This window comes from Triturus cristatus, chromosome 8 (genome assembly GCF_964204655.1).
Source record: "Triturus cristatus chromosome 8, aTriCri1.1, whole genome shotgun sequence".
In the NCBI taxonomy this organism is placed as follows: domain Eukaryota; kingdom Metazoa; phylum Chordata; class Amphibia; order Caudata; family Salamandridae; genus Triturus; species Triturus cristatus.
Window position 1 is genome coordinate 149,511,600 of NC_140591.1, and position 15,633 is coordinate 149,527,232.

General features: G+C 42.7%; 1 protein-coding gene across 4 annotated transcripts in view; it reads left to right on the forward strand.

The window, feature by feature from the left end:
• The window catches only part of GTPBP8 (GTP binding protein 8), a 95,098-nt gene extending 93,767 nt beyond the window's left edge, over positions 1 to 1,331 (forward strand). For all 4 annotated transcript variants that reach the window (XM_085621180.1, XM_085621181.1, XM_085621182.1 and 1 more), the window contains exon 7: positions 490 to 1,331. In XM_085621180.1, coding sequence (XP_085477306.1) covers positions 490 to 574 — 85 coding nt within the window. In that variant the 3' untranslated portion in view covers positions 575 to 1,331. The remainder of the gene's footprint in view (positions 1 to 489) is intronic.
• Positions 1,332 to 15,633: the final 14,302 nt, after the last annotated feature.

Genomic DNA, 15,633 nt, shown 5'->3' on the forward strand with positions numbered 1-15,633 from the left:
TAGAAATGGTTATGTATAGAGGAGACTTAACATTGAACTCCTGTCAGAATCAATAAGATGAAATCCACTAAAAAAGTACCTATTTTTAAATGCTAACAATTACAGCCTCATGATGCCATAATAGTCACCCACAGTAACCTCATACAGGCCACCTAAACTGCTATGCACACAGCTATCCCATTCTCCTGCCTTTATGCATCTTCCAAATGTCATACCTGAACATATTTGTGATCTTGCTCCAAAACCATGCATGTTGGAGTGGCAAAACTCCTCTGAATAATGAACACTTAATGGACTTTAAAACTTATTGGGCCAATATGTAAACTGACTCTCTGCTTAATGAGTGGGATATACTTTTGACATAGACATGATATTGGGTGAGTAGTCATGCCTAAATACTCTTAAGTATTTTTAGACTTTTAGCTTTACAGATAAAATAATGTATAATTAGTGGAACTAGTACTTATGTTTTCAACATTGTTTTTGCAGTTCTCCACAGTTTCACGGGATCCATCTGCTTCGATGTTTCATCGCCCATATTACTGGAAATCTTCCCTTGACAAACACTAGCTGATAGTGGATTAAAGGAATCTTTGTGCAAAAAAAGCCGTGACCGTGGAGGCCTGAACTCATGAGCCTGACCATGCTTTACCTTGTGTATTAGGATCACTTTTTCTTGAGAACGGCACCACAGAGCCATGGATAACAATGCATTTTGCAAAAGATCAGAGGTTGTATGCCAAAAAGAAGCCATCTGTACGACTAAAATTCTCTGCCCTCTGTTTTGCTACTGCTTGTGTCATTCCATTTTGAAGTGCGTACTATGGGTGGATGATAACTTTGTATTAACATGATAATAATTTAACTTTTTAATGGAAGGTTGACTTTCCCAAAACTTCACCAAATAGAAGACACCACTTTTAGTGTGGGATCAAAGATTGACTGTTTGCAATCCAAGCACAATGAACCAAAGCCAACACCTGACACGTGGTTAGTCTGTCAGAGCTAAGTCATGGGGAAGCCATAGGGTACAGTGTGATACTGGTCATGTGGAGAATGGTTGAATGTGGATATGCAAAGGTTAGGGCCATCTTTTCCATCACAATAGGCTGATGCAACATGCTGGAAAGTAGTCTCGTATTGACTATCACTTTCTTAGCCTAAATTACAATGAGGTTCAAGTTACTAAATGGATCAGAAAACAAACTGGACGAGAGGCTGTTACATTCCATCTTTCACATCTAATGTGTGTTTTAATGTTGCTTGTGAATAGATGATCAGTTTTGTTCATTTATGCAATGAATAAACCACTGGATGAATGGGTAAATATACTCTTTGTGGTTTTACCATATTCAATTGAAAATGCCAATTGATGAGAATATCCTTTGTTTTATATTTACAGATGCTAGAATTTGGAGTGATATTTATTGAGACCTACTGTAATTGTAGATTTCAGAGCAAACTGCAAAAGATCTGCAGTAGGGGCTACTAGACTGTGAATGGGTCAGCGACAAACCCCTCTTCCTACCCCACACAGAGCTGACAGCGTTGACGAATGTGTCACTGCTAGGTTAGGGCGGCCACAAGGGGTAGGTATAAATTAGAGGTCTTTGGCGTTGTCCCAGCTTTACTGTCACCTTCTGGAGTGGAGGGAAATCCGCTTGGTGTTGAAAGCTTTCCATCCATCAAGGGGAGGCTGGTGCAGGTGCTTACGGACAACAGCACCTTGTGATATTCCAACAAACCGGGAGGGGGGAGGCCACAAACCCTCTGCCACAAGGCCCTGTGCCTCTGGAAATGGTTGGACCATCAGGATATTTTCCTGGTGGCTAACCACCTGGCAGGCTCCTTGTATGAACTATGCTGCTGATGCATTGTGGCTCATGAATGGCACTTATAGCTAGAGGTGGCACAAGGTTTCGTCCACAAATGGGGAGAACATTAGGTCAAGCTATTTGCCACCGCTAAGAACTTCACATTGTCAGCAGTTCTGCACATTGGAGTTTACAAGGTGTCTCTTACTCGGAGACCTATTCCGCTTAGGGTGGAAGTCAGGACTTCAGTATGCCTTTCTGCCAATACCTCCCTGAGTTCTGAAAAAGATTATGACCAACAGGGCCTAAAGTCATCCTAGGGGCCCGGATAGGGAATGCAAAGTATAGTATCCAAAGCTCCTGGCATTTAGCATCTGTCCTCCAATGAGGCCACACCTCCAGGGGGGCCTGCCATTTCACAACAAGGCAGGGTTTTGCATGCTTGGAGATTGAGCGGCGACAGTTGACCACCTTCTACCTTCGTACGTACTAATTTTTGTATACCCTGGTTTTTTCAGGACCAGTGATCCACTCTCAACCTGATATTTTGACATTTGAGAAAAAGAAGCTGAGTGGGTCACAAGCCCTTCTTTCTCCCCCCATTTGATTATTATATACCTTAGCAGTGTGCAGCTGTGGGAGTTTTTTTGAAGCATTTCTGATATTAACACAACCCCCCCCCCCCCTTAATTAGGGGTCTTTTGAAGACACCATGGCCGAGAATTTAGGCCTGAGTTATTCCACGGACAAAATAAATGCAATTTTGTCTCTCCCCTCGCTCTTGCAAGACAAAGATCTAACACAGACCCTGACCCAAACCACTGATTGGGATGAACTATCAGAGATTAAGAAAGAACAGGTACGCACAGCCATTCATGGCATCATAATGACCGAATATCTACGTGCGAACGCGGCACCGAGAGGACTCTGGGTGAATAACGCCCCACGCATTTTTCTCCACGACTTAACCTTTCGTAAAGACTGGTCCTCCATCTCCTGGAAGTGCACAAGAGATTATCTAGTTTTGATAGTCAAGACAGCTACTAGATTGACCGAAGAACTCACAATTAAGATCCAGGTGAGCGAAACTAAACTCAAGAATATGGTACATCACACAGTGTACAAGAAAAGACTGGAAGAAATTAATAAAGAGATGAACGAAACTAAAGATTACATCACACAAAACAAAATCCCAAAACTTGCAAAAGATTTTAAAAAGTTCTCAATGGAGCGGATGCATCCTTACAGTGCAGATGAATATAAAGGTCCAGACGACATCTATGATAACAATTCTAGCAACTCCAGTATGGGTTCCTCTTCCAACGGTTCAGATTGGAGCGGGGATGAGTCCTATACACCAAGGAGAAACAGAGGACAATATAGACGCCAGAATAGAAGAAGACCTAACACTTGGTATACTCCATATTTTGGCGCACAATCACATCCAGCACCCTACCAGTCATTCAATCCAAATTTCCAGGGTTGGGTGAGCCCCTTCTATCCAGGCCCACCACAGATGGGAACCCCACTATTACCAAACATGGGCCAGAATTACACACATAGAGCACCTTTTTTAGGGAGAGGCCAGACCAACAACAGAACAAGACGAAAAGGGGTGACCTGGGAAGATAAACAGCGCCAGGTACACACCAGGAGTATGACGAGCGCAAAACCAGGGACCAGTGCAACGACCTCGTTTTCAACCTAACCAACATTACACTGACAACAGAACAAGACATCTTGAATAAAGGCCTCAGCTATGTTCCGACACCACCTCTAGATATCTTCAAACTTCAATGTGAGATGGCCGAGTTCTGTAGAAAACTTTAACTCAAAGCCTTCTTCAATAACCAAGAAGAAACACCTAGAGACGGCGACACCACACTACGCCGCAAGTCTAACTTTTGTCCTCTGAACCATCAAGTCCCAGTGGAGATATTAGCCTTCGAACAAGCTATAATGAAGGAAGTGGAAAGCCTAAAAAACCAGACAAGGACACCGTTTATGAATATGTCGAACTCTGAACAACTAGCATTAGACACACTCCGAAAGAACGGCGAACTGGTAATAAAACCTGCGGATAAGGGCGGATGGATTGTGTTACTCAGCAAAGAAGGATACGACCAACAATGCATTGATTTACTCTCTGACAGAAACTTCTATGACGTGATCACAACAGATCCCACAGCACGTCTGCAGAGAACCATTATATTAATGGTTGATGAGGCGGAAACTAATAATTGGATTTCAAAGACTGAAGCTGATTTCCTGGTGACCAAGACACCCAGGATGCCATACTTCTATTCCCTCCCCAAGATCCATAAAGAACGAAGACCACCACCTGGACGACCCATTGTCTCAGGGATCGGATCTGTCCTGGAACCTTTGTCACAATTTGCTGACCACTACTTAAAACCATTGGTACAACAGACCCCTACTTATTTGAAGGATACCAAAGACCTCCTCAATCTTCTTCAAGATCAACAATATTCGGAAGAGAGAATGTTATTTGTTGGTTTAGACGTTGAAAGTCTATATACCAGTCTACCACAGCAAAAAACACTGGAAACTCTGGAAGTGTTACTGTTCAACCAACAGTGGAACCACAGAACACCCAGACATTTCATTCTCGAATGCTGTAGGTTAGCACTTACCGAAAACCACTTGGAGTATAACAACACGATGTACAGACAATGCCATGGCACTTCCATGGGGAGTACATTTGCGCCGAGCGTGGCCGGACTATATGTGAGTGACTTTGAGGCTAATTACATACATAGTCCCACTAATCCTTTCCTTAATCGGATTATCTTTTGGAAGCGTTATATTGACGATATCCTTTTAATTTGGGAAGGCAACAAAGAAAGCCTCACTGACTTCCATCAATGGCTGAACACCAGGGACGGATGGTTGAAGTTCACTTACAGTGCCAGTTCCAACACACTGGACTTTCTGGATGTAACGCTTTTCATTGAAAATAACACAATACAGACCAAAACCTTCATTAAGTCCACCGCAAAAAATAGACTCCTCTCATGCAAAAGTTTCCATCCACGTCCAATGAGAGAGAACCTTCCATATGGCCAGTTCCTTCGCTTAAGACGTAATTGTAGCAACATTCAGGACTACAAGAATCAAGCGAAGGACCTCTGTGACAAACTCCAGAACAGGGATTATCCTACAAGTACCATCAAAAAGTGTCAGAAGAGGGCCAGGAATTAACAAAGAGAGGTCCTTCTGGAAACAACAGAGAAAGAACCTACTGAAGATCTGGTTACCTGTGTCAGCTCCTACAGTACGGTATCCAACGACGTTAAAAAGATAATCAACAAAAACTGGAAAATTCTCACTTCAGGGTCTCTGAAATGGCCTAAACCCAGGTTTTCCAACAGAAGAACAAGAAACCTAAAAGATATGCTGGTACATACAAGACCACCACCACAACCGAGACTGGAGGCTCCACCCAGCCTTTGGAATAACACACCAGTAACTGGACACTTTCCATGTGGCTCCTGTTCCGTTTGTCATCTCACAACGGCAACGAAAACCTTACAACTGTCGCCCGATCTGAAATGGACAATCAGAGCTCACACTAACTGCAATACTACCCACGTGATTTACATGATCACTTGTCCGTGTGAATTGCGCTACATTGGTATGACATGTCGCAAGGTCGAGCAACGACTTTGCGAACACAGGAGCAACCTTAAGTGTAAAAAAAAGTACTACCAAAATGAGCAGCCATTACTTGGAAAAAGGACACACAGTAAATGATCTCAAATGGGTAATCTTGGAGACTCTGACCATCAAGAACTATAATGCAGAAAACATACTGTACGAAAAGGAACAAAGGTGGGTTTATCGCTTACGAACACATACACACGGACTGAATGACAATATCTCGTGGCTAAGCATCAAGAAATAATGGTGTCAATGTAACTTTATTGAGAACAAAGAATCATGTTATGGCTAAGGAACACTTTTACTCCCACAATATAACTTTATCGCAAACCAGAATGCAACCATCTTTTTTCTCTTTTCTCTTTTTTCTGTCAATGGTACTACTGATAACTATTCTGTTCTATACATTTTCGCCTCAGTACTAATATCAATAAGAGAGCGTCATTTTTATTTTTCCGCTTTTTTCCTTGAGAAGAGAAACGACATCGCGAATCGCAACGTACTCTAAGTCCTCTTTCTCTGAGCATGACATTTTTTCTCTTATAAACCAAGCCAAGCAGCACTCTAAACAATATTGGGTAAGAAGAGGCAGAGACAGTACAAGTCTCATACTCCCGTCGCAAAAGTAAAGGTACCAGCACACGAGGACGCCGCCAAGGAACTGTAACATATTACCTTATAAATGGCTCTCATGCACCTTTTCTTTTTCTCTTGCATCCTCTCATTTCTTTTAAGAGAGGGAACGACCGCCCTCTTGACTCGATGTAGCCCACGATCTGGGGATACAAGGTATTTTTCCTCTCTTGCATTTTTGCTGGCTTTGTATTTGACCACTTGTATACCGGGAACATTTAAATATGTGCAATAGTTCGACTATGTCTCTTTTACATACAGTCACTAATTTTTCTCTCCTTGTAAATGCAATGGAGCTTGAAGACAACTTTTCTTAACACCTCGCGTAACTATAAGTGTGTACCTTCCTGTTACTTTCATTAGTTACCAGACAACGATAGTTCCTTCCACCATTCAAGTGCACACACTATGATTTTAGCAATGTATCTTTGGATCTGGATGTCAGGCGGTTTGGCAGACAAATGTATTTGGGCTACCACACGTCATTTAGCGCATCCCTGCCGCCATAATCACCGGTTACCAGGACATTATTTAGCTCAGTGTCACTATGTTTCGTTTTTTTTTATATATTTGTGTCACTGGAACCGACTGAATCTTATAGGGAGTTTTGATCGTTGGTGATCTATATAAAAATTATTAAATGATTTTAGCACACCAAACGTGCCCCTTGATAATTACAGCACCAGTATGCTTTATTTACCCCTACCATTGGTTTTTTCATACCCTGCGTATACACGCCCCAGGAATGCCGATACAGGCGCTTTTCTCAGTGACAATTAAGATATTTATGATTACATGTACATAGTGGTTTTCACATGAAAAAATAGATGCTGTGTCAGGTCTTGCCAGTGTTTTTGCTTAATAATATAAAAAAGAGGGTTGATTTTGCCATCATTGAATGCGAAAATGAGTGATGTTTATCAATTTGCCATCTACCATTAAAGTATTGCCATTTTTCAGTTGCTACAACGGTTGATGCTTTGACATTTGAGCATTTATACAGCATGTACACAAACTAAATATAGTTTGTTCTCTTTTTATTTCTCCCCCCCCCCCCCTTTTTTTCTTCATATCATCAACCAATATAGGTTCCATTTTTTCACTAGGAGACCTGTCAAAATTTGGGTCCCCTTCACTTTGTTAGGTCCTGATGAAAGCCCACTTGACCCTTAGGGGCATTTGAGAGGGCTGAAACATGTCGACCTTTTTATGGACATTTTTATAGTGCACTAGACCGTAACTAGTCTAACTTGTGCACACAGAATATTTTTAACCATCTCGAACCCTGGTTTTTTCAGGACCAGTGATCCACTCTCAACCTGATATTTTCACCTTCTACCTTCCCCAGCACCTAGATTTATGACATGCACCCGGCGAGCACCTTAGAGGTGCCCCCTGAATAATCCCCCAGTATCTAGTGGGCTGGCTAACTGGTATCATCCAGCCTGCAACCAGAGACCATTTTCTGACCCCCTGCAGGTGAGAGCCAGCACACTGAGGTCAGCAACAATGCCTGCTTCGGAGGAAGGTGTTCACATCACCTTCTGTAGGAGAGCTAGTGATTCATCATATCAAGGCCAGGGGCTTTAAAGCCCCTGCCATCTTTTATATGCGACCCAGACTTACCCCAAACCTGGGAGATGCCACCCGCGGCATTTAGACCCATTTGGCACCAGGACAGGTGGGAAATCAGCTATGCAGTATGCTTATTGCACCTCCAGGCTAGTCACGCCCCTAAGGTGGGCTACCTGTTGTGCTCCATGAAAGAAAGGTTCCACCATCTTGTTTTTTCGTGGAATTAGGACAGGGTTATGCCCACTTCCCACAAGAAGTGGTTATATAGGGGGTGCATTGACCCCAGGGGTAAGTAGTCCATTGGCTACTAACCTTCACTCCCCTTAATACCCCTATATTTAGTGTTCAGGTGGCCCCCTGACACCAGGAACTCAGATTTGTATGCCTGAAAAAAGGACAAAGAAGAGCCAGAGATATGAGAACAGTGCACCGAACTTGGTGCAAAACCCTGCCTGGCCGCTTCTGTCCCGACTATCTTGAAGCCTGACTTGCCCGAAGCCGAACAGCCTCTCCAAACCCTTGGAGGTCTGCTCAGCACTTCATCAACCGAGCAACATCTCCCTTGGAGTAGAGGAGCTACTTCGTGCACCGGTAGGCACAGACTGCATCTGCCCGGTACATCGTTCTGTCGAGCCCCCTCATGCCCACCAAGCGAGCAGTACCCCAAAAAAAGGACCTTGTGGCTCCCAGGGGTCCTCCCCAGCAAGTACTGAGCCGTTAGACACTCCAGGTGCTCCCATGCACGAAATACCAGAGGTACCGGCGCCAGTTAGAAGCACCAATTGTTTGTGTTCAGTCAGAACACCACAAATACATACCTGCATGTCGAGGGACTTTGAGAAGCCAGCTCCACACTGAAAATGGTCCTGCTGTGTTACTTTTCCCTCTTCTGCAGGTACACCAAGAACCGTGATAGCCTCGAGCACAGGCTTGAGTAAACCAACTGTGTCTCAGTGGTCTCGAGACCCTCAAGAGCCGAGCCACCCCCACACCCTTGGGTTCTGCTGAACTGGTCACCCCAGTCCCTACTTACAGACTCCTTCTTACAGGTACTCTTCTCATTGGCTTTAGTGTGTAGCGTTCCAGGCTACCACCCCGTACACCACCTCTGCACCCGGACACCCCCGAGAACTTTGGAGATCCCACGAGAATTAAGGATTATGCTAGCCTCCAGTTTTGAAAACCCTAACCCGCTTATGCTAAAAGAACGGGCGGAGAGAAATTTAGATGCCTCAATGCGCCTGATTGTCATCCTCATAAAATACGCCGAAATTGATTGCATCACTACCATGAAAGAAATTGAACGCATTAACACTGAACTTGACAAATTGGACCCTAAAGACCTGATCAACAAGGGGAAAAGATGACATCGCAGCAAGACTAAACAAGCATTGGCATAGCCAATAGGTCTCGCCTTTGGGACCTTATAAGTGTTTAGCCAGGCAACAGTTAATGTTGTTGCAGTAAGGATATTGTGCTGCATAACTAAATACTTATAAGGTCCTAAAGGCGAGACCTATTGGCTATGCCAGTGCTTGTTATTGACTTGGCGCTATGCTGTCCTCGCTGTTTATTTTCATTCTGCACCCGTGGCGTCACAAATGGTACAGTGTAAGCTCTCGGCGCTCATTCCTTATACCTCAAGTCCGGCGCCAGTCATATGTTGCCCCCCCTCCCTCGATGGTTCGGAAATGCAGCATCACCATCCCACCCCACCCCGTGCACCTCCACCCCCACTGCCCCGCCCTACCACCTCACTACTCCATTCAGCAGCTAATAAAGCGCCTCTTTGATGCTGGTGTGACTTTCGGAAGTCCGTCTGTGCGGCCAAAGGAGGCGAACCAAGTACAAAGAGAGCAGCTTGGGACGTCCAAGGGCCACGAAGAGGAAAACAGTATTTTTTAGCAGCCACGGGGATATCAGGGAAAAGAAGCAAATCAAATAAATACGACCATTTAATTGGGAATAAAAAGGCGTGTGGATTCATAAAAAAAAAAAAAAACACCCAAATAACGAAAATGCAGTTTTTGCAGCGACTCTAACTTAAGCACTCACTCGAAGAACAATAACTATTTACTCGCTAAACCAGTTTAAAGTTTCGAAGAAGTTAAAGAGAGTAAGATGTACATTTACGGGGTGTGGACAAAATAGAGTTTCGGTAGAGTGCGCCATATGTGGTGGGGGAGAAGCTAGAGTTGTGTGCGCGTGCGGTCAAACCTTGGAAAACCAGCATTGGATGCGCGACGCGGGCGGAAAAGTGATAGCTCCAGATGGCGCCTCGGGCGCTGAAGCTGCCGGCTGCACGCTCGCGTGAACGCAAGCGCTAGGCCGTGTGGCAGCACTTTCAAAACCCGTACACTAAATGTCTCGGCAGACCAGCGCATGCACTGGATCAGGCGAGATCTAAAAAGCAGGAAGAGATAATAAAAGCCAGAAAAGCCTTCAGATTTGCCCTTGTTATGGTGGACTATGAAACGGGGCAGATTTTCACATTCTCTAGGAAATATGATTCCGTAAAAAAACCTAAATTCACCAAACCGAATATACCTAATCAGGACACTGAAGCAAATAGCAATGAGGCTAACACAGCCTCCGTATCTGATATGAGTTCAGCCCTGGACAGTTAGACCAGTTCAGATGAGGGTAGAGGCCACCCAGGCCACCACGAGAGGGCTATATGCAATTTCACTCTTGCCGAGGAATTGGATTTTTTACGGTTAGACCGCAGACAGACCTTGCGTCCACGACCACCAAAGAAACATTGAACAGAAGCAATAAAAAAGACAACAAAGGAGACAATGCAGGAAATCCAAACAAAAACAACAGGAGAGGGAACACCTGGCGGAGGAAACAGACCTAAACGCCAACACTGTTCTAGACCGGAGTGAAATTACCTTAAGCAAAGCTGAATTGCAACTTCTGTCGCTTGGCCTAACCTTTTGCCCTGAAAGCAGTTTCAATTACAGTCATACCCGTGTTGACATTTTCAAATGCATCTGCAAACTGAAATTGATCAAATATTTCAAACTCAAGCACAGCAACAACACTACTATTGCACCCATAACAGAGCTAGTACCAGGAGATACTAACCTCATGGTATCTGACATCCCGATTGTATAATGCACGATCTTTAATTTACTTCCCAATCTCTCTCCACACAACAAATCCTATGCGAGGAAGGTATTACTGGATCTGTGACCATCAAAAGCCCATTTAAACCTCATTCCACCTTCACCCCCATGATGCCTAGAGACTCTATTGACATGTTCAAGGATGTGATCATCGATGAATTGAAAGACCTGCACCACAGAACGGTCAAACGTCAATGGAATTTCAAACAACGAAACAGACAATACTTTACACTTAGCAAAAAACTACAAAGCAACGACCAAGTGGTGATCAACAAATCTGACAAGGGTGGTAATATCGTTTTATGGCCCAGAAAACAATACCTCGAGGAAGCACACAGACACCTAAATGACCACACATGTTACAGAAAATCCAACGTACAGGAAACTGGTAAATCAGGAAAGAGTTGAGATCCAAGTTAAATCATTTCAAACATGAGGGACTGTTAACTAAAAATGAATTTCTCTTTCTCAATAATGAAACACCAGCTATGCCAGTTCTATATTTCCTACCTAAAGTGCACAAGGGTACGTCACCCATACCTGGGCGCCCAATTGTCTCAGCCCGTAACAGTCTGTGTGAGAACATTTCAAAATATGTGGACTACTTTCTTCAAGACTTCGTGACACAGCTACCCTCCTATTTAAGAGACACTGGTGATTTTCTGCTTAAAATTAAGGATATTCAGTGGTCGAATGAATTTTTCCTGATGTCAATGGATATTACCTTTCTTTATACAAGCATAAATCACTGTGATGGGTTGAGAGCTTGTGAACATTTTCTTAAGGGCCGGCCAATTCAAGGTTATAAACACAATGATTTGATTCCATTTTTGATCAAGTGGTGCCTTAACAATAATGTCTTTGTTTGATAAAGACGTCTACCAGCAATTGAGGGGTGTGGCCATGGTGGCTTGCTTCTCTCCCAGCTATGCATGTGTACGTGTGAGGTGGTGGGAGGAGCAGGTCCTCAGGGTAATCCATCAAGTGGCATTCAGTACCAATGTGATCACCTGGCTTTGTTATATAGATGATGTCTTCGTTGTCTGGAAAGGCACAAAAGAAAGTGCCTTGTCATTTGTGTCCGACATGAACCAGAATGACCTCAGCCTAGAATTCAATGCCACAATCAGTGCCATGACCATTGAATTCCTAGATGTCACTGTATACACTGAGAATAACTCATTACAGTCTAGGCTACACCACAAAACCACGGCAGGCAACTCTACATTGCATGCATCGAGCTTTCACCCAAAGCACCTTGTGGCTAGTATCCCGTATGGTGAAATGCTACGGCTCTGTAGAATTTGCAGCCTTGAGTTTGACCTGATTAAGTGTCAACGTGATGTATACATGAGATTTAAGACACTGGGTTACTCTAATCTTACTATCTCTAAAGCTATTGAGAGGATCAATGCTATACCGAGAGAACAGCTTCTCAAGGGTCACATTGACCATGACCAGGCCCAGGTTGAAGCTACTGCTACCCCTAAAAATATCAACAGTGGTGTTGTTGACACTCGCTTAGTCATTACTTATAGCAAGGAAGAGAGAGCTATCAGATCCATCATGAACAGGCAATGGCTCATTATCCAGACTGACTCTGTCTTAGGTCCCATTGTTCCCAAACAACCCACTATTAACTACCGTCGAGCTTATTCCATGAGCGATAATCTAGTCAAAAGTAGCCCTGAGGTTATTGCCTCATCTAACTGGCTCTCGAAGTTAACTGGTTTCTTTAAATTCAGCACATGTAGAGCCTGTCGTTATGGGATTAACACTACTCTGGTTAATGTCTCTTTTCGGTCAGAGCCTATCATCATCAGTAGGAAGCATACCTGCAGAACTGAGTTTGCAGTCCATGGACTTCAATGTACATGTGGCTTGAAGTACGTGGGTAGCACCAAACTTCAAGTCCCTATGAGGATTCTACAAAACCTCAGGGCCATCGTTAACAATGACCAAACTTATCCAGTGGCGAGGCACTTCAAAGAGGTTCATCACAATAACCTTCAACACCTCAAATATGTTATTGACAATGTGCCTGTAACAAGAAGAGGTTGTAACTGTGAAAAACTTTAGACAATTGGAGTCACGTTACATATTAGACCTTAACACCAGGGGGCCTGAACATGAGTGAAGATCTTTACAATTTCCTAAAATTAACTGTTTCTGTAGTTGTGTTCAGATTTCTGTCGAATCCACCAATATATATGACAAACACTCTTCTGTAATCATTTTCTTCCCTATCTTTTTCCTTTTCTCTGGGTTACTAGAGTGATGATTGTCTGTTCCAGGCATCATAGTTAGCTATGTGATATAGCATCATGCAACTATGTTCAATTTCATGCATCACCATGCTGCACTTTGGTATGATCATAATCTATGTATTTTCATGATCTCAATACCCTAGACTATTTTCTATGATAATTTTGATAGCTAGCCTTTTATTATTTAAAGAGTATCTGGTCGTGATTAAGTTATTCCACATTTCCCACCTCCGGTGGGGATGGTCGCTTCTGGCTCCCACTGTATCAATCTCCGGTTACCAGGAGGAGAGCACATTTAGCATTTATACCTCGCACTGTATATATCAGTACTATGTTACTTTTTCTACACTTGTTTCACCTTTTCACATTAATTTTGCTGTAAATGCGTTTGCAGTTCCAGCAGCACTTGCTTCTTCTATTTAACACTTTGCACATCCAGCACCTCTTTACCTAACCGGGTCAACATTTATTAGCCAGATGGTTATCTTATATTGATTCACTTAACACCTTCCAGTGGTCCTGAGTCACCACACAGGTAGCTGAACGGCCTTACGAGGCAACGTGTTTAGAGATATGTGGTTTCTTCACATATTGCATTATGCAGAGATCTGTTATTGAGTGTACTCAGAATAGAATATTTGTTGTTTTGCTATGTTTCTTAAATTTTACCATTTAGCGAACTACTTGTTTTCAGTTTGAGTCAGTTGTGAGCTAGGATACAACATGATTCAGATTTTAACAAAAAATAATGAATATGTCTAATGTACCTAGCTGTTATGCGAGTCTGTCCATGATGTCTATGACTAACTTGTCACTACCATGTGGAATATGACCTAGGGGAAGGTAAAAGTTCTCTCACCTGTGCAAATTCACGCTGAGAATGAAGAAAGGGTAAAAAGACTGTAATTTATATAAAATTGCCATTTGTACATTGCACGTTATGTGAGCAAGGCCACAGGTCAGTGGCCGAAACGAGTCATGTGTACCATGTCATTTGAATAAAGCCTTTCACATAATCTGGAGTCTGTGCCCAAGCCGTGAATGTGTGTGTGTATACATTCATCTTTAAAAAAAAAAAAAAAGTGGGGGTTTTGGATCGGTAAGTAATAGTAAGGCTGTGTTAGGGTTTAGGGGAGGGTAGAGTAAATGGTTTATAAAGTTTATGGACTCAAAGGTGAATGGGTTTAGGGATGGGTAGAGTTAAATGGAGATCAGGGTTTGTTTTGGGCCCTGGAGACAATAAATGGTAGTGATCTTTAGGGTTCAGGGGAGATGGAAAGTATTTAGGATTAAGATGAGGTGAGAAGTAAAGGGAGGTAAGGTGTTTATAGGGTGGAAGACATAAGGCTTAAAAAATATATACATATGTGCGAGTACAAATATATAAATATTAGTATTAACCATGAAAAATGAGTGATAAAGACCCCCGATGTAGTACAATGCATTGTATTACATGCATGGTTAATGTAGGCGTGTTAACTTTGTACGTCCCATGGGCAGTAGTTTATCAAGCAATCTTAAATGGGAAAAACATTTTTTTAACATAATAAATAGCTGTAAGTAAGGCCCCGTACTTGTACCTCAGTCTTATGTGCCTTTATGTCTCACACATGCTAAAATAATGTGTATATGTTGTTAGTTCCGAACTGCGAAACAGGACATATTGTGACGGCAGAGGACAGCACAGGCTGTCTTCAACCTGTGTTATACACCCTATACTGCACTTGCACAAAATTCATGGGAAGGATGGATAAATGGCTTGCCTAACGCAACACTACGGTGAAAATATAGTTGTGTGACAGAGTTCAAAAACGCAGATGCCCGATAAGGCTCCACCATTTTGTCCAACTATAAGTCTTTGTGGCTGGTGTACCAGAAATAGTTCTCTTACAGGTTTATAAATACATACAACCACAAAGAACCGCTATCTTCCCTGGATCACCAGCAAACCCACAAAAAAGAGCCTTATATCCTTTGCTTTTAAGAGGAGAGTCTTAGACTCGTTCCTAACCGGGGAAAGACTGATGGGATAATTGTGACCTGCGTAGAGATATTTCTGATTTTGGGCTAATATTTAAAGGAGGCTTGCCTCTATATTCTTCTGGACTTTGTCCTGGCTTTCTATGTACTCTGTCAAAGATGTTCAATTTGATGAGTCAATCGAGGTGAGCATAAATTAAATAGGCGCTACATGATTAAAGTTACCTAGTGTTAGAAATGGGATTTTTGGTAGGCTAGGGCATGTGCCAAAGCCAGGCAGAAACCACCACTCTAGTCAGGATAAGGGAAGTAGTAGTAGTAAGTTTATTTGCATAGTTAATAAAAACCATTGCAGTACAAAACATCAAGGTTTAAAAGCAATTCTGCATTCAACCCTAAAAAAAATTCATAGTGTGCATCTTTTAACTTATTAAAATCATTTCTTAAAAATTTATAATTTTAAACGTCCGTAAAATAAGTGCTGTTGTGTTAGGATGCTATCTTATAATAAATTATGAATCTGGTTTTGGCATTTTCTCTTCTACCACCCCC